The sequence below is a fragment of the Psittacula echo genome (assembly GCF_963264785.1).
Source record: "Psittacula echo genome assembly, chromosome: 2".
NCBI lineage: Eukaryota > Metazoa > Chordata > Aves > Psittaciformes > Psittacidae > Psittacula > Psittacula echo.
Genome location: NC_137737.1, coordinates 59,717,468 through 59,736,469, shown reverse-complemented (window position 1 = coordinate 59,736,469; position 19,002 = coordinate 59,717,468). Strand labels below are relative to the sequence as shown.

The 19,002-nt window shown below is 56.5% G+C and overlaps 3 protein-coding genes across 4 annotated transcripts in view; 1 reads left to right on the top strand and 2 right to left on the bottom strand.

The window, feature by feature from the left end:
* Window positions 1-9,731, top strand: part of SETD2 (SET domain containing 2, histone lysine methyltransferase) — a 49,767-nt gene extending 40,036 nt beyond the window's left edge. For both annotated transcript variants that reach the window (XM_080611543.1, XM_080611542.1), the window contains exons 14-20: window positions 686-1,361; window positions 2,382-2,516; window positions 3,134-3,273; window positions 3,730-3,841; window positions 8,153-8,233; window positions 8,377-8,478; window positions 9,311-9,731. In XM_080611543.1, the coding sequence (XP_080467669.1) occupies window positions 686-1,361; window positions 2,382-2,516; window positions 3,134-3,273; window positions 3,730-3,841; window positions 8,153-8,233; window positions 8,377-8,478; window positions 9,311-9,472 (1,408 nt within the window). In that variant the 3' untranslated portion in view covers window positions 9,473-9,731. The remainder of the gene's footprint in view (window positions 1-685; window positions 1,362-2,381; window positions 2,517-3,133; window positions 3,274-3,729; window positions 3,842-8,152; window positions 8,234-8,376; window positions 8,479-9,310) is intronic.
* An 817-nt stretch (window positions 9,732-10,548) lies between these two features.
* Window positions 10,549-14,103, bottom strand: LOC308218026 (death domain-containing membrane protein NRADD-like). The gene is made up of 5 exons (XM_080611545.1): window positions 13,677-14,103; window positions 12,851-12,980; window positions 12,367-12,517; window positions 12,138-12,283; window positions 10,549-11,349 (listed from the first exon to the last, which is right to left on the bottom strand). The coding sequence occupies exons 1-5, from the start codon at window positions 13,956-13,958 to the stop codon at window positions 11,045-11,047; spliced, it is 1,014 nt and encodes a 337-aa protein (XP_080467671.1). The 5' UTR covers window positions 13,959-14,103; the 3' UTR covers window positions 10,549-11,044.
* A 333-nt stretch (window positions 14,104-14,436) lies between these two features.
* Window positions 14,437-18,640, bottom strand: LOC308216937 (D-serine dehydratase-like; the record flags this gene model as incomplete). The annotated part of the gene is made up of 8 exons (XM_080609639.1): window positions 14,437-14,526; window positions 14,592-14,697; window positions 14,763-14,952; window positions 15,041-15,162; window positions 16,065-16,251; window positions 16,868-17,148; window positions 17,931-18,129; window positions 18,490-18,640. The coding sequence occupies 8 exons, from the start codon at window positions 18,638-18,640 to the stop codon at window positions 14,437-14,439; spliced, it is 1,326 nt and encodes a 441-aa protein (XP_080465765.1).
* Between the last annotated feature and the right edge of the window lie 362 nt (window positions 18,641-19,002).

The window sequence follows — 19,002 nt, the reverse complement described above, 5'->3', positions numbered from 1 at the left end:
TAAGAAAGAATTTTAAAAATACCCATCCACACTTTCATTATTTTTTAAGCTGGATCTGTGGTCTAGTAAATAGCATACTCTAAACAGAAATGTGTTCTTCACAAACATGCCTGTGTCTGCAGCTCCAGTGTGGTCCTTAAACAAGAAAGATGGGTTCTGCCCTGGTCTGGGGGGATGCAGGTGCTGCGGTGTAATCTGTACCTTCTGTTTGGAGAGCCTCTTCCGAAACCTTCTGTGTTGGTCCTGCCTTGGAAAACTGTGGCAGAGGGTCTCCAGCACAGACACTCAGCCGTTTTGGGAGGCATCCTGCTTATTCTACCCTCTCCTCAGGTTCCCTCTTGGCCCTGGAGATGTTACCTCTGCTGTCCGGGTATCTCAGTGCTGCCTGGCCAGTCCCTCAGACAACTTCTGCTGCATTTTTGCATCTCTGTTAGCTTCAGCACCAACCTAAGTTGATAAATCCAATGCAACCTAGCTCACCTTCTGCCCTGGCTCCTTGCTTGATGAGTTGCTATGTATGGTTGGTCATGCAGCTGAAAACAAATCTATGTGTTTAGCAATTGATGTTTCTCTTGGGCATTTGGTCTCCCGCAGGTCTGCCACTGTTGGTGGTTGCCCTTTTGCTGCTGAAGCCCTGGGCCTGCAGTTTTCTAGGGTCTCACAAAACCTTTTCTGTCTCTCCCAGGTATGACACGCCAGCGTCTTCGAAGAAAAAAGTCCGGCTTAAGGATCGCAACAAGCTGTCCACGGAGGAGCGCAGGAAGCTGTTTGAGCAGGAGGTTGCCCAGCGGGAAGCCCAGAAACAGCAACAGCAACTGCAAAACCTGGGAATGACGTCCCCCCTGCCCTACGACTCCATGGGCTACAGCACACCCCACCACAGCTTTATTGGCTACCCACCTGGCTACCCCATGCAAGCCTACGTAGACCCCAGCAACCCCAATGCTGGCAAGGTGCTGCTGCCCACACCCACCATGGATTCCATGTGCTCACCAGCGGCGTATGAGCACCCGCAGACTTTGGTTGGGCACACGGTGGAACCAACCCTCACTACTTCTCAGCCGGTACCAGTAGTCCAACATGTAGCAACAACGATGGAGGTTACAACTCCGCAGTATGTAGCACAAAGCGATACCGTGGTCCATCAAGAACCCAATGTGGCCGTCCTGCCTGTGGCCACATCAGGACCAGTGCAGAGCCAGAGCTATGGGGTCTGGGATTCCAGCCAGCAAACTGTAGCTGTCCAACAGCAGTACTCGCCAGCCCAGTCCCAACCAGCCATCTATTACCAAGGACAGACTTGTCAGACAGTTTATGGTGTGACATCCCCCTACTCACAGACGACCCCACCTATTGTGCAGGTAATTTCCATTTCAGGCAAGGCCTGCAAATCAAAGGGTACCATCCTGCAGCCAGGAAGAGCATTGTTTTCTCACTCTTTGCTAGTGCTCTTAGTATTAGAGCACCCTACTTTGCTCTGATATTAAGCTGCAGTAGCACTTCTCACATAACTTCCCATCTAAGAGTATGAAAAAAGCACATTTAGGTATCTTTTGTGTACAAACACTGTACATTCATAAAAGCATAGAATCACAGAATGGTTTGGGTTGGAAGGGACGTTAAAGCTCATCCAGTTCCAACCTCCTGCCATGGGCAGGGACACCTTCCACTAGACCAGGTTGCTCCAAGCCCTGTCCAACCTGGCCTTGAACAATTCCAGGGATGGGGCGTCCATTATATCTGTATTGGATACATATATATAATATATATTGGATATATATTGTATATAGTTGTTAGGGTCAAGCAGGAGTTTATGTCTTGTTGAGATCTTTTTTAACCTGTTTACAAAAGTTATGTTCATTTCTTTTTGATGGATGATTCTGGTGAATGGATACTTCTGGATAAGAGCTTCCACTGTCACTGACCAAGTAGGCAGTAGAACATGGAGGTGTGAGCTCGCCTTCTGTTGGCTTTTGGAAATGGGGTCTGGAGCTGCCAGCTCTTGTATGACTTAAACCAAGCAAAATACCCAACAGATCAACCTTCTTTATCTGTTTTCTCTGAATTACATGTCCTCTTCCATCAGGCTCAACCTGGAGCTCCAAGTGACCACACTAAAGTGCTTTATCCTTCTGCTTTTTCTTCACTAACAAGTGTCTTGTCAATGCCTGATTCTTCCTAAAATCAAGATGTAGGCAATTGTACGACTCTGGGATACTTGATTTGGCTTGGATATTATCTTCTAGTAGTCCTCAAGGACTGTTACCCTCTTCTTGCTTTCACTATTTGATTTCCAGCAAGGAAAGCTATACTGTGTCCTCCAAAAAGGGGTTTTGTTTGGTAAAGCAAACTGATTGATGATTCTCCATGCTCTGTTTCAGAGTTATGCCCAGCCAGGTCTCCAGTACATTCAAGGCCAACAGATTTACACAGCTCATCCGCAGGGAGTCATAGTGCAGCCACCAACAGCAGTAACAACCATTGTCGCAGCTGGGCAGCCTCAGCCCATCCAGCAGGTAGGGCTTGGAGGGTCAAAAGGGATGGGGAACGTTCCTCTACATCTGCTTTAGGCTTGCTTTGGGAGTCATGTAGAGCTATGATTCCCCGTAGCTTCTGGGTGCTGTGAAGGCAGTGGTAGTACCAGCCAGAGGAGTTTCTCATATGGCAGCATGCTGGTACTCTTTGGGATGCTGTCCTCCAGGCTAAATGTGGGCATCAGATACATTATTGGGGGCTTTGAGCCCAGATCTTGTTGTGTTCAGGCTTTCTTCCAGCACATCAGGAGAAGGCTGTGTATGGGTGGGCATGTGGAAGTTCCATGACCTGCTTTTGGTGCTGAAACACCTCCATCAGAAGCGGTGGTTTTGGCATCCACCACAGAGAATTTAAGAACACAGGTAGCAAAGTGGCTGTTATTACAAGCTCAGGATGTGGTTGAGTGGGTAATTGAGGTATTTGATGAAGAACTAGGGGGAGATACTGTCCTCGCTGCTTCTTGGGCAAACACTAGTGTTGTTCTTAAGGTTTACCTTCAACTAGGTCTTTGTTGTGGTGGAAAGAGCTGTCAGGGCTGCTCTGACCTCTTTCAAGACCACTCACATTTTACTCTTCGCCCGTTTTGTGCTGTTTTTAGCCAGAGCTTGTGGTGACCAATAACCTCCTGGACTTGCCTCCACCGTCCCCTCCAAAACCCAAAACGATTGTCCTCCCACCCAACTGGAAAACAGCCAGAGATCCAGAGGGGAAGATCTACTACTACCACGTGGTAACGAGGTAAGCGTGATTACGAGGTGAGCATGATAGCAAGCAAGGTGAGCGTGATGGTGGCTTCGGGGTTGGAGTTTGAGATACTTCTGCAGAAATGGTGCTTCATGTGTGCAGGGAGCCAAAGAGAGCTCTTGTCGTATGTTTAGCATCTTCTAGTGTATGCCTGAGCTTCATGGCATCCACCCGTCCATCCTTTCAAACTCCTGCTCATTCCTGTGACCTTTCTCATGATCTTTGGTCTGTGTCCGTTCCACAGTAAGATACCTGTGGTTGTACATTTGGCTTCAGGTGCCAAGGGCTGACCCTTGCTCTGCAAGAAAGCATTCCCCAGGGTCTCTGCTGTGATGTCTCCCATCTTTCCATGCTAGAACTGCCAACCTTCTTTATTTCCTGCCTGGGATGAACTTTCCTTGATTCCACAGAGGGTGACAGTGGTCTCTGTGTCCATCTGTCTTCCTCCAGGCAAACCCAGTGGGATCCTCCTACCTGGGACAGCCCAGGGGATGATGCCAGCCTTGAACATGAAGCTGAAATGGACCTTGGGACCCCAACTTATGACGAAAACCCCATGAAGGTAGGTGCAGGGTCAGGAGGGAGAAACTTGGCGTTAGATCTCTTTGACAGACCATGGAGACAATCCTGTGCTGTGGAGCAGGAGCAGCAAATGCCAGGGCTGTTGCTGAGGTTGGGTCAGCATTACACATACCCCATCAGCATTCCCTGCTCAGCAGGGAAAGGAGCTAATAGTCACAGTACCTCGAGGATCCATAAACATGCGAGTGTCCTGGGAGTGCTGGGGCTTGACAGATCCCTTGGGTGGGCTTTGGGCTTAGTAGTGTGCAGCAACCCTGCTCTGCGCTGCTCTGGCTAATGCCTCCTTTCATTGTGCTCAGGAAGAGCATTAAAACCTGACCTTGTGCAGCTTTATGAGCGCCCCAGATGACTCAGGCTGGAAGAACAACAAATATTCTTCATTAGCCTGTTTTCTGCAGCACGTTTTGCTTCCGTGGGAAGGGTTTGCCCTGTGCTCGCCTGGTCATGGTTTATCTGCACTTGTTGCTTGTGGGTTTGGGTTGCAGATTGCTGTTGAAGGATGTCAGCATGCAAAGCGACACTTGAGATCCTGTTAATCAGAGACCTTCATTTTAGGCTTTAAGGCGAGGTTTCCTTAATAGCCGTAAATTGCATCCCCATGGAAGGATTTGCTGTTCTAACTGTACAAGCTAAAATGTAGTGGTGTGGACCAGCCTGGAGATACTGGGGAGCTTCCTCTGGATGCTGAGAAGAAGGTTGGGTTCTTCTGAGTGAGAAAAGAGAGTTGTGCTGCAGCTTTGCAGCTTGGGAGTCTTTTTCCTGTGGACTGTAGAGGATCTCAGCAGTGCCTGTAGCTGCAGAGGGAGCAAGGAAGGATGCTTCTGTAAGTGCAGGCAGGTGTTTATGTGCCAGATTCAAAACTTCAGGGGTAAAAAAGGTGCTGAGGAATGGGGCAATGCTTGAAGGGCTTCACCTTGGGGCAGACGTGAGCTGGCTGCTTCTGCCAGGAGTTTTTTGCTGCTCACTCAAACCCCCAAATCCCTGTTTTCCGGTGCAAAACTTCTCTGAAGCCATCAATACCTCATTCCTAGGTTAAGACGGACTGCACAGCATTGGCTGACCTTACGGTGATGTGGTTCTTACTCAGTGTAGAGCTTTAAATCTTGTTTCTTCTCAGCCAGGATGGCCTAAAGGTTGGGTTTTTCCCACTCATGGAAATAGCATTGAATTCCCCTATGGTCATAGCTCGCTCACTGCCGCCTCCGTAACGATGCTTCCACCCTTAAATCACAACCACATTCCCAGGGTTTTTTTACATGCCTCCTCCTCACCCCGCACCTTTTCCATGAAGGATTAAACCCACCGGCATCGTGGCTCCAGCCATCCGACAGCTGCTGCTGCTATTCCTGGTGTCCTCCGGCCGTGCGGCACCAGCAAAATCCTTGCGGTGGCGGTGCCTGGGTTATTTTATTTCCTCCGGAGCCTCTTCCGAGCATCATCTGCTCCTTTCTTGATACCCTCCAAGCCCCGGCATCACCACGCCTGGTGTCAGTAGTGGGTGAGCTCGCCTGGTGCTCACATGCTGGTATAAGGATTTTGATGGAAAGGCACAAGAGGTGCGTGAAGCCATGCTCACTATTTCCCTGAAAGCATGTTTTAAACCCTGTTCTTTTCCCTTGGAAAAGGGGTTTCATGAGAGGGGGCCCCAATGGAGCACTCAGGGAGGCTGACAATAACGCAGGGCTGGAAAAAAAGGATGGGAAAAGCCCCAATTTATTGCATGGATGTGTTAGTGTCTCTCTGCTCATTTGTTTCTTGCTCTTCTCCCACCGTTGCTGGTTTTTCCCAGGGTTTCTCCCACCGATGATGGCTTTGCAGGCTGGTTTTTCCTTGACATTTTTGCTGGCTTCTCCATCCCTAACTTTCACCCCAAGCCAGGCTGATCAATGTGAATACCACAATTTTTGGGGCTTTCTCTGTGTTACAGTTTTCCTAGTGGGCACCACGGCCCTGGATTAGGGAAATGCTTTGGAGGGGCTATAGGAGAAGCACTGTGGTCATGTCCACGGAGGCTGAAGTCCTTTGATAAGTTCAGTCTCACTGTTACCAAACTGACCCCCGCATAGAAAATCACTCCTCCTTTGTGCTGTCTTGGGGGAATTAAGAGAAACTGGGGTGTGCTGGAGGTGCTGGGGAGATGCAGAAGGGCCTGGAGATGGAGAAAGTCCCGGGGATTGTGAAGGTCTTGGTGATGGAAGGTGGCAGGGCTTGATGACGCCGCCACTGTGCTGCTGGTGCTGGAGCCGTGCCATGCCGGGAGCCAGCAGGGAGCCATCTGCTCCCCATCACTGGCCTTTTGATGTTGCTGCCCGAGCCCCGGGGCAGGGAGCGAGGAGCTTTGATGTGCAGCCAGCCCAGAGACACACCAGTGCTTGCTCAGGACAGCCCTGGGCAGTAAAACCTCCCTGTCAAGGGTTGATTTAAACCCCGCAGTGGTTTGCTCAGGGGATTCTGCAGCTCTGGCCTCCAGCCTCAGCCAGGCACGTCTTTGGGATTTGAAAGGGATGGGATGGCTGGATCTTGCTTTTTTCAGTGTTAAGTACTTTAAAAAACTGGTGTTTCTTAGTTAAAAGAAGCACTAAGACACCTCCAAAGAGCAAATTTCCCCCAGCTTTTCAAGCCTTTAACAAGCTGTTTTGCTGTCTCCATCTTTAAAATCCAAGTCATGGTAACCTGCCGTACACAAACCTCTCCTGAAAAATAGTGCCAGAGGAGGGATCCTGCTTTTCATTTTCTTAGAAGCTGAGGAGGTCGCAGGGCTGGAAGGCAAAGCCCACAGGGCTGGGCATGTGTGGATGCTCGCTGTGGTGCAGCCACTGTAATTTCTATTCCATTAAGCAGGCAGCAAATTAGGTCAGCCATGTTTGAGCTCTGTGGGATTAGTACTTAGGGGAACAGCCAGAAATACCTGTAAAATTCACCTTTATCCTTCCGTGACTGTAGCTAGGGAAAGGTGGTAGATGTGCCATCCCTGGAGACGTTCAAAGCCAGACTGGATGTGGCTCTAGGTAACTGATCCAGGATGGTTGGACTAGATGACTTCTGAAGGTCCTTGCCAACACAGACCGTTCCATGATTCTAAAATCCACTGTAAATCCTCGCTGGCAGAGTCCCAACCATTGCAGTGCTTTCAGCATGAGGTTCCAGTGGTGTGTTTGCGTGCCCGCTCCAGTGGGGATGGTTCTGCTGGAGCCATGGCTTTGATTAACGGGAGGAATACAGCCTTCATCAGCCCCCAGAGGGGGGTTAGGACAGTGTTCCCCTCACCTGGGTGTGCAGCCAGGCTGGATCCTTCCCTGCAAATTATTGTTGTGCTGGTAATTTGGAGATGAATGGAGAGGGGGCAACCTATGCTTCTGCCTTATCTCCAGGTAAAGGTAATTCCCCACACAGGCGGGCTACCCCCCCAGAACAGCCCTGCTCCCCAGGACAAGCTCACACTCTTTATCCAGCTTTTCTTCCCAAAGAAAACATGGGCAAGGAGTGGGCCCTGCGGCTCCCAGGGGGTTGTGCTCCCAGCCCAGCAGTGTGGCTGGAGCGTGCTGGGACTGGGCTGGGGAGCACTCTGGGTGCGCTGGCACCAGGTTGGAGCGTGTCCCAGGATCAGGCTGGGAAGTGTGCTGGTATTGGCCTGGAGCACACCACTACTGGGCTAGGAAGCATGCCAGGATCAGGGTGAGGAGCGCACCAGCACTGGGCTGGGAAGCTCGTGGGGAAGAGGCTGCGAACTATGCCTGGATTGAGGTGAGGAGCATGCCAGCATCCAGCTGGGAAGTACACTGGCACTGAGCTGGGAAGCATATCAGGACTGGGTAGGAAAGCACACTGGGACTTGGCTGGGAAGCTCACCAGGAGTAAGTTGGGAAGCGTGCCTGGATTGGCCTGGAGAGCATGTGAGCATTGGGCTCGGAAGCTCACTGGGACTGGGCTGGGAATTTTGTTGGGAATGGACTTGGAAATGTGCTAGGACTGGGGTGGAGAGCATACCGGCAGTGGGCTGGGAAGCTCACCGGGACCAGGCTTGGAAGGGTGCCTGGATTGAGCTAAAGAGAGTGTGGCTGGGAAGCATGCTGGGACCAGGCTGGGAAGTCTACCAGGACCAGGACCAGTGTGTGTTGGCATTAGGAGGGAAGTTCACTGGGACAAGGCAGGGAAGTGTGTGCTGCCTGCCTGGCTGTGGGGCAGGGTTGGGCAGGAGGATTACTGTGCTCAAGAGTGGGGACAGGGATGGGTGGTCCTGGCTTGCTGTGGGCAGCATCGAACATCCTCTTCTTCCTTCCCTCCATTCTAGTCTTCCAAGAAGCCCAAGACAGCGGAAGCAGACACATCGAGTGAGCTGGCCAAGAAGAGCAAGGAGGTGTTCAGGAAAGAAGTGAGTGTCCCCAGGGCCAGGGGGGGTCTGTCACCTCCCGGGGGGGTCTGTCACCGTCCAGGGGGCCACTGGGTCCTCGGGGCAGCATTGCCCTGGGGCTGGTGAGCGCGGGCAGGGCCAGATCCTGTTCTCCTCTGGCGCAGATGTCGCAGTTCATCGTGCAGTGCCTGAACCCGTACCGCAAACCCGACTGCAAGGTGGGGCGCATCACCACCACCGAGGACTTCAAACATCTGGCGCGCAAGGTGGGGACACGCGGGGACACGTGGGGATGGCCCCTTCATCCCTGGGGCGGCTGTGTCACCCCTTCTGCCACTCGTCTTGGAGGATAGGGGAAGGGAAATAGTGGTGTTGGGGGAATTGGCTGATGTTTGGGGAATAATAGGGAGTATTGGAGGGGGGAGTGGGTAGTATTTGGGGAATAATAACAAATTAGTTTTGGCAATAATAGGAAATATTTTGGGAATATTTGTGGGGAAAATAAGTATTTGGGAATCATAGGAAATATTAGGGGAATATTTGGGGAATAATAAGAAATGCTTGGGGAATATTGGAGTATTTGGTGAAAATAGCAAATATTCTGGTAATATTTAGGGAATATTGGGAGAATATTTGGGAAAAAGTAGAAAATATTAGGGGAACAATAGGAAATATTTAGGCAATATTGGGGACATGTGGGGAATATTGCGCATATTTGGGGAAAAATTTGGGGAATAATAGGAAATATTTAGGGAATATTTGGGGGAAACAGATACTTACAATAATAGTAAATATTTGGGGAATATTGGGGAATACTTGAGAAAATAGCGAATATTTGGGAAATAATAGCAAAATAGCTTGGGGAATAGCTGGGGACTAATAGCCAATATTTGAGGAATATCAGGAAATACATGGGGAATATTGGGCAATAATAGGAAACGTTTAGGGAATAATAGCAAATGTTAGGGGAATGTTAGTGAACAGTTGGGGAATAATAGCAGAGTGTAGGGGATGGTAACAAAATAGCTTAGGGAGTCCTCAGGACGTGCGTTATCGGGAGTAACGGTGAGCATTTCCTGCCCGTCCTCCCCCCTGCAGCTGACTCACGGAGTCATGAACAAGGAGCTGAAATACTGCAAGAACCCGGAGGACCTGGAGTGCAACGAGAACGTGAAGCACAAGACGAAGGAGTACATCAAGAAATACATGCAGAAGTTCGGGGCCATCTACAAACCCAAAGAGGACACGGACCTGGAGTAAGCTCCGCCTCGGCCGCGCCGAGCCCCGGGATACCCTGACTCCGCCAGGATTCACCCCGTTAAACACCAACCTGTGAATTTCCTCCTTTGATTTCGCTTTGGTTTTCATCAGAGAAAGGAAATAAACTCAGTTCCCTGTGGCGGGAGCGGTTCGTGCTGCCGGGTCCGAGCCGGCTCCCTCGCCCCGGCGCTGCTATCGGGCGCACCACCAACCTCTGTATTATATTTTAACCTATATGTGAATATATGGATAATTTTTCCTTTGTTCTCCCTTTCTTTTCCCCCCTGCTTCTAGCCCCAGACGTGCTGATCCCACGGGAACACTTTGTAAGGATAGTTTGGGGGTTTCTTACTTTTTGGCTTTTTATTTCGTTTCTCGGTTGGTTCCTCGGTTTTACTTTTGGTTCCGCGAGGTTTAATCTCTTCTCCTTGTAAATAGTGCGGAGCGGGGCTGCCCCCGGGTTTGCGGCAGGCCTCGTGCTATGTTGATAAGATTGATTTTACTGCTTCAATCATTTTACTTTATCCAATTTTTACGGAACTTTTTATGTAAAAAAAAAAAAAAAAAAAAAAAAAAAAAAGGAAAAAAAAATTAAATAAAAAGAAAAAATGACAAAAAATCAACACCGGCCCCGGACCCAAAAGAGGTTTGGCATGGCCGGAGGGGGGTGGGGGACCTACCAGTGGCACCGGTAGGGAAATAGGTGGTCTGTCCCCCCTCGCTCTCAAGACCCCCCATCAGCATTAGCATTCCCATGGGGGGAACGGGATGGGGTTTTGGGGTGACCCAGCTCGGGGCAGGCGTGCCCATGTGTCTTTTTGGGCTGAAATGGCTCTTTTCTGTCACACAGTGTCCCCCAGTGCCACTCCTGAGGTGTTTAGTGGTGGTGTCCCCCCCACCCCAGTGTCACCCACCCCCCTGCTGTCCTTATGGGGACAGGTGTGGGATATGTTGGGGGGACACATAGACAGCTGGGGACACACATGGATGCCTGAGGACACACAGCTTGGGGACACATGATCGTGGTGACAACACGCTTGTGGGGACACAAAGGCACCGGAGGGGACACATCCAGGGGGCATGTGGTTTTGGGGACACATGGATGCTTGAGGACACACATGGACGCCTCAGGGGGACACATCCCATGGAGATGCACTTGTGGGGACACATGGACATCTGAGGGCACAGGTAATGGGAACAGGCACTGGTGGGGTCACACAGACACCTGGGAACAATCGGACGCTTGAGGACACATCCTACTGACTCTTTTGTGGGGACACATAGACACCAGGGGACACACGGACACATCCCATGGACATGTGCTTGTGGGGACACATGAACACTGAGGACACCCATCCTGGTGACACACAAGTGACACATTTAATGTGCCCATGCAGGGACCAGCCGCGTCTCCCTCCCTCCACCACCCCCCACAGGCACCATCTTGGGGCCACCGAATCACATCCCTGTCCCTATCCCACCCCCAACACCCCTAGAAAAGTACAAACCCCACTCATAGAAAACCCCAAAGAGCTCTGGCAGGAGAAGCCGTCGGTGTCCCGGTGTTCATGGTCACACGGCAGAGGTAGCATCCCCGGGTCCCGCCAGGCGCCGCACCGCGTCGTGCCGGCCGATGGCACCCAGCGCCTGGCACAGGGTCTCCAGCGTGGCCCCCTCCGTGCTGGCCCAGGCACTGAGCAGGGTGCGGGTGGGCACCCGGCCCCTGCTGAAGGTGCCGATGGCTTCGGGGCCGAAGCCCAGGTGTGCAGCCAGGCTGCGCCAGTCCCCGCCGGGACCCCCGCTCTCCAGCAGCCGCTCCAGCTCCTCCTGGCGCTGCGGTGGCACCGCGCTGAACGGGTGCCCCTCGGGGTAGGGGGCTGCGGAGGAGCGAGGGGGCAGAGCTGGCACCTCAAATCCCTGCCCAGCACCCGGAGGAGTTTCTGTGCTGGAGGTGCTGCCAGCTCCCAGGGGAGAGATGTACCGGGGCGTGGGTGCGCCTCAACCCCATGTGGGTGCTATCTGGGATATGGATGCTCCTCAATTCTCATTTTGGTGCTCCCCAAACCCATCTGGGTGCTCCCCATGGCATGGATGCTACACAACCCCATCGGCGTGTTTCCCAGGATATGGGTGCTCCCCTGCTCCATTTGGATGCTCTCTGACCCCATCTGAGTGCTACTAAACCCCATCTCGGTCCTTCACAGGGCATGGGTGCTCCTTGACCCCATTTGGATGCTCCCTGGTGCAAACATGCACCCTCACCCCATCAGGATGCTCCCTGGAGTGCGGGTATATCCCAGCCCCACCTGAGTGCTCCTCGGCATGTGAGTGTCCCCCAAAACCTGTGCAGATGCTCCCTGGGGCATGGGTGCTCCCCATCCCACCCAGGTGAACCCCAAGGTAGGGGTGCTTCCCAACTGCACATGGGTGCTCCCTGGGGTTTAGGTGCACCCCAACCCCTTATGGGTGCTCCACAGGCCATGGTGGCACTCCAAGCCCATATGGATGCTCCCTGGGCCAAGGTGGTGCTCTCAGCAGCATCCCAACCCCATCCAGATGCTCCCCGGGAACAGACGCACCCTGACCTCCAACCCACCCATGGTGTTCCCCAGCCCCACCCCGACGGCACTGGGGGACAAACGCGCTGCGGGTGGTGGGTGCTCACCCTTGCCGGGCTGGTGGGGCTCCTGCAGGCTGTGGGTGTCAAGGAAGACCCCGCTGTCGCTGTGCAGCTTCTCCCCCTCGGGGCACGTCCCCACGTCCCCTGCCCGTGCCTTGGCCAGCTGCTGCTTCTGCCTGCATGTGCGCCAGCTGCCCGCGGCCAGGGGGGCGGTCACCAGGGGTGCCGGGGTCTTGCTCCCCCCATCTTTGTCCCGTGTGCCCCCCAAACCTACCACTTGAAGGCCACGTAAGCCAGAAGTCCCACCACCACGGCAGCCAGGAGGGAGCAGTACACGGGGATGATGTCCTTGCCGCCGGCCTCCGGTGGTGGCAACACAAGCTCGGGGGTGGCAGGCGAGGGGCCCCCTGTCACCAGCTCCTCATCTGTGGGGTTCAGATGGAGACCCCCAAAAGGTCAGGGGAGCTCCGTTTGCCCAGCTGCTGCCCCAGTGTCCCCTTCAGTGGGGAACCTGAGGCACGGCCGCCCCGTCCTGGGCACACACACAGAGAGCAGGGGGTACCCGGGTGCCACTCACGGGTGCAGAGGGTATCGCGGGCAGGGGTGCAGGGCCTCGCGGGCAGCAGCGGGCAGGGGGTGCAGGGCAGGCAGGGCTCCTCCGCGCTGCTCACCGCAGAGAAGGTCCGGTCTGGGGGGGGGAGAGGGTGCGGGTGGGTGCCGGGGTGTGTTTGGGTGAGGGGGGGCAGCGGGGTACTCACTGTGTGCGCAGGGCTGGCAGCGGGTGTCGGCGTGGCCGCAGGGCTCCGAGACACCGAAGCCGGGGGGGCACGGGGTGCAGCACCCCCCCGCCGCCGTCCGCCTCCCGCACTCCTCGCCGCGACCCGGAACCTACGTCGGGGGGAGGCATCAGGATCTGACCCCTTCCTGCCCGGAGGGGGCCGAACCAGGAGCCCCCCAAGAGCCCTCCCAAACCTCCGCTATGCTCCCCACCCCGCGGTGGGGTCATGGGGCTCCCCGTGGTCCCATTCGGGATGGGGGAGTAAAGGGGTGCTGGGAGGGGTCACGGGTACCACTGCTCGGGAAGAGGGGGAGGATAAAGTAGACCGGATTGGGGTGAAGAACTGAGGAATAAGTTAAAAAATATATAGAAAGAAAGAATAAGTGGAAATAAATGGATTTGGAAAGCCACGTGAAAATAATAATGAAAAAAGAAAATAGCCACTTAAAAAATAAAAAGAATCATGAAATAAAATAGGTTGAGGTGAACTAAAAAGAAAGAAAACGAAATAAGACGAAATAAAGGGAGATAAAGTGAAACGGCATGAAATAAAACAAAATAAAAATAAAATTAAATCAGGTAAAATAGACTGAAATAAAGTAAAATAAAATAAAAAGAAATTAAATAAACTAAATCCAAATGAACAAAACTAAAATAACCCCAAATACAGTAAAACAAGCCAAAAAGAAACACAACGAAAGTTAAGTGGAACGGCGCACCGGCGGGTCCCGGAGCGGTACCGGGGAGTCGCGTCCCGCACCGCTCCGATCCCGGTCCGCTCCCAGCCCGCCCGGTCCCGCCCGCACCGAGCAGAGCAGCAGCAGCAGCAACACCGGCCCCGGCCCCGGCAGCACCGCACGGCCCCGCCGCATCGCGGAGACCCGGGCCCGGCCCCGGGGGCTCCGAGCCGAGGCTGAGCCGATCTGCTCCGAACCGCTCCGATCCGCTCCGGCTCTGCTCGCTCCGCTCCGCCTCGGTTCGGCTCCCCTCGGTCCGGTCCGGCTCCGCTCGGCTCGCTCCGGTCCGCCTCGGCGGGGCTGGGCGCGGCTCCCCCCGCCCGAGTCGGGCCGGGCGGGGCGCTCCGCCATTGGCTGCGAGCCGAGGGGCGGGGGGCTCCGTGCTGGGCTCCGCCCCTCCCGGCTCGGTTGGGTTCGGGTCGCGGAGGGTTCGGGTCCCGGCCGGGACAGCCCGGAGGGTACCGGCCCCACCGGGACCGGTCCGGCCCAAACAGAGCCGGAGCGGGCCGCTTTCCACCGGTTAGGCTGAGTGTCCCCCTCGGCGCTGCCCCCTTCCCGCCCCGGGACAAAAGTGTGTGGAAGTGGGAGAAGCAGCTTTATTGATCCGGTATCGGGGTGCAGCACCCTGGGGTGGGTGCAGGGGCTCGGGGTGGGTGCAGCACCACAAGTGGACGCAGGACCCCAGTGTGGGTGCAGGATCTCTGTGCGGGAGTAGCAGGACCTTGGCACGGGTGCAGGATGCTGGCGTGGGTGCAGCACTGTGGTACGGATGCAGCATCCTGGCATAGGCGCAGGGGCTCGGTGTGGGTTCAGCTCCCCACTCTCCTCCCTACCAGCCGCGGATGGGGTGCCAGAGCTCCATCACCTTCCCCTCAGCATGGACGTAGTAGACAGGGTGCATGGCGGCGGTGGCACAGGCCTGTGGCGGGTGGGAATATTGAGCCACGGCAGGGCATGGCAGGGCACGATAGGATTGATACTCACATGGAATGGGATAAGAGCCAGGATGCTGCCCAGCGGGTAGCGCCCAAAATCCAACTGTCCATCGACGGCTCCCACCTGCCCGTGCTCCTGTGTCAGCCCCACCAGCCTGTGGGGACACGCTGTCACATCCCGCCCTTATCTGTTCCCCCCATGTCCCGCCATGGTGCTCACCGGAGCTCGGGGTGCCCCTCGATGGCAGCGCAGCCCGCGGGTGACTGGTCACAGCCATGGAGGCTGAGAGCGGCCCACCCGCAGTCCACCAGCAGCTGGTTGCGGTGCGGGTAGTGACCGACGACCCTGGTGAGGACGCGGATGGCCACCTCCTCCGGCAGACAGGAGCCCAGCAGCGTCTGCTGGAGGTCTGGGAGCAGGCGGCACCCGGGTCAGGCTGGGGTGCATCCCACCCCAGGGGGGTCACACCAGGGCTGGGGAGGGCGGTCCTGACCCACCGTAGAGGAGGTAGTTGCCCGGGTGGACCTCGGTGAGCTGGGCCATCTCTGGCACCGGGTGGCTGCAGGATGGTGTGGAGCCGATGCTGGCCTGGGGACACGGCACCCCCGCCTGCCGCAGCCTGCGGGCACATGGGGCCTGCTGAGTGCCTTGGGGGACAGCACCCCCAGGCACCATGGGGAGCAGGACCAGAGGTGGTGATGCCTCAAGGAGCCCCAGATGTGCCAGGGAGCCCCCCAAACGTTCAAGGGAGCCATCCAGATGTGGCAGAGCTGCCCTCCCTGTGTGCCAGGAAGACCCCCAAGACGTACTGGGGAGCCAGCCAGACGTGCCAGAGAGCCCCACTCGAGGCAGGTCACCCCTATGTCCCTGATACGCCAGGGCGCCTGTTCTAATGTGCCTGGGACCCCTTCCCGATGTTTCTGGACCCCCTTCCCGATGTTTCTGGACCCCTCTAGATGTGCTACAGCACCTGCCAGATGTGCCTGGGGCCAGCCCAAGATGTACCTGGGAGTCCCAGCTATGCCAGAGCAGCCCCCCCAACTTTTGGGATGGGGAGGGATTGGGGGGCAGGAGGTTTCCCTGCTTGCCTCAGTTTCCCCATCACAAACCAGTGCCACAACCGGCTGGGGTGGGATTGGGGAACACATCCCTGTGCAGGGAGTGATGGGGGTCCCAGGGGACCCCACTGACCTCGCCCCACCTCCTCAGCAGGAACCATCCGGCAGCAGTTCCCTCCAGGATGCAGAACCCCGCTGGGACAAAAGGGTGACAAGGAGGAGGGGACAATGACACAGGTCATAACCCACCACCGAAGCCACATCAAAGGTGACTGGAGCCGCCAACATCCTCCTCCAGCTCCCCGGGGGGGCTTTGTAGGGCACCTTTTATGGGGGTGATTTGCATTTACATCCAGCCACCGGGGCTTTATGGGGTTGGAGACACGGCTGTGGTGCGGATGGAGACATCCCCCCCCTGCAGAATACCCCTTAACTCTGCCGGTCCCTGGGTTTGGGCACTCACGCGGTGACGAAGTTGAGCACGGCGCTGGTGGTGGCCCTGGCAATGGCTTGGACAGCCTGGACATCGCGGCAGCCGTATGTGTTCCCACAGTGAGCATAGATCCCGACCAGTGTCACCTCCTCCGGTGCCTCCTCGGCAATGGCTCGGGCCAGGGCCATGGCACCGGGGTCTGTGGGGCGCACACCGGCTGCAGGGTGCAAGGAGGGTCTTGATGTGGGTGCTGGGGTGGAGGCTTGGGAGGGGCCCCCTGTTGGGAGGGATGGCAGGGATGGGGAGGGGACATGGGGCATCACCACCATGGGGCATCCTGTGTGTGGGTGAAAATGGGGTGTGTGTGGGGCATTTAATTCATAGAAAAATACCAGTGTGGAATTGGATGGGAAGGGACCTTAAAGCTCATCCAGTTCCAACCCCTTGCCACGGACAGGGACACCTTCCACCAGACCAGGTTGCTCCAAGCTCCATCCAACCTGGCCTTGAACACTGCCAGGGATGGGGCAGCCACAGCTTCTCTGGGCAACCTGTGCCAGGGCCTCACCACCCTCACAGGGAAGAACTTCTTCCTCACGGGGCTTTGGGCCACCTCTGCCCCACAGCACGTCCTTGAATACTGAATATTTTTGGGGAAGAGTGTCTTAAATGCCCCATCCTGGTTTGGTTTGGGGGGGAGCGTACCACCCCATTGAGCATCCTGGGAGCTGGTGCCCAGGTGAAAACACCCTTGTAGAGGAGATGCCTCTCCCGGGTTATGTCAGCACGCCCTCACCCAGGGTATTGCTGGGGTACATGGGGGTGCCACCTACCCCGGCCATTCCCACAGTCGAGCTTGAGCCAGACGAGCCAGCGCTTGCCGGAGGGCAGCGGGTGCTGGCGCAGCAGGGCCAGGGCCTGGGGGCTGTCGAGGAGGAGCTGGAAGGCCTCGAGGCGCTGTGCCAGGGCGGCGCATTCCTCCAGCCGCCCCCCCGGCAGCGGGTAAGCGTACAGGATGTCGTCGAAGCCCCCCGCCGCGAAGAACCGGGCCTCGGCCAAGGTGGACACCACGATGCCGCGGCGCGTGCCGCCGGTGGCCAGCTCAGCACCCTCGCTGGGGGACGTGGTGGGGAGGTGAGAGGGGGATGCTAAGGTGGTACCAGGGGGGAAGGTGGGGAGAGGATGGGGTTGCTGCTGGGGTGATTGGGGGGTACTGGGAGGGATAATGGGGGGAAAAGTGGGGAGATGCTGGGGGCAGGAGGGGGGATGCTGGGGGTGAAAATGGGGGATGCTGGGTGGGATACTGGGAGGATGCTGGAGGAACGATGGGGAAGATGCTGGGGAGATGCTAGGAGGGATATTAAAGTGGGATGTTGGAAGGGAAATCTTGGGGAAGGATGGGGTTTTGCTGGGGAGGATTCCTGGTGGATGCTGGGAGAGGAAATGGGGGGATGCTTGAGGGATGATGGGGAAAAGCTAAGGGGGATCTTTTGGGGATGCTGAAGTGGGATTTGGGGGAGGAAGATGTGGAGATGCTGGTGGAGAAGGTGGGGGGAATGCTGGGGCAAAATTGGGGGATGCTGGTGGGGGATTTCTGGGAAGAGGATCAGGATGATGCAGGTGGGGAAGGTGAAGAGGATGGTGGGGAAATAGTGGAGAGGGATTTTAGGGAGGAGGATGGGAAGATGCTGGTGGAGAAGACGGAGGGAATGTTCAGGGGCTCTGGGGGGATGCTGGAGGAGGATTTTGAGGGAAGGATGGGGAGATACTGGTGGGGAAGGTGAGGAATACCAGGGGGATGTCGGGGGTTAGAATGGGGAGATGCTGGGGGGCTGCTGGGGAAGAGGGCGGGTGGACGTTGGCGGATGCTGGGGCAAATACTGGGGAAGCACTCACAGGGTCTTGTGGGTCTTGACGTGGGGGCGCAGGCGCAGGCCCAGGGCCTGGCAGCGCTCCCGCATGCGCTCGGCGTTGCGCCGCATCGTCGCCTGGTCCAGGGTCAGCGCCGGGGTGGGCAACTGCTGCAGGGGGGCTCCCAGCCACGTGCTGGTGCTGCGGGGAGGGGGCACGGAGCGGGGGAAAGAGGGAGCCTGACCTGCACCCACCCCAAAGCCTGCCCTGCACCCAGCCATGCGCCCCCCCCAACCTGTACCCAGCATACATCCCCTCCATTAAAAACCCTGCACCCACGCTAGGATCATCCTATATCGGCACTGGATCACCGGGAACAGGGACAGCTGGCACAGGGGTGCCTGGGATTGGGCCACTAGAAACTGGGCTACGTGGGGCATGTGAGACTCTGCCACTTAGGCTGCCTGTGCCACTTGGGCCAGGACATGAGGACAGCAGTGGGACCTTGGTGCCCCACCAACACCCAGTGCACCCAGCACAGCCTATCCACGGTGAAGGTGCCGCCGGCACCCTGAGCACCCATCCCTCCCCTGCCCCATCCCACCTGTCCTTCCGTCCTTCCATCCCTCCGCCCGGCGCTGCGGCTGCTCCCGGCTCGGCTCCGGTGGCTCGGTGGCCCCGCTGGTGCCCGCTCCACGTGATGCCATGGGCACCGCAGCCAGCCTCGGCCGGGGACAGAGGTCGCTGCCGGCCATGGGGCCCCCCCCGGGGGGGGGGGGGGGCGGAGCAGGGGAGGACACGGGCGCCGCTGCCGGGGACACTCAGTCTCCCTGGGACAGCACAAGGACAGGCTGCCAGCTCCATGGGGACAGCGACCGGCTACGGAGCCTCTGTGTGTGTGTGTCGGGGGGGGGCCGAGGAAGGGTGGCTGTGTACGCACAGGGCTGCTGAGAAACACCCCCCCTCGGCTTGCGACACGTGGGTGCCTGGCTGCCGAGAGCTCAGTCCTGTGACATGGGGGTGCATGGGGCTGCTGAGACACCCCTCACGCTCATGACGTGCTGGTACACGGCTGCTGAGGCCACCCTGGGCAGTGCACAGCTCCCGAGACATCCCG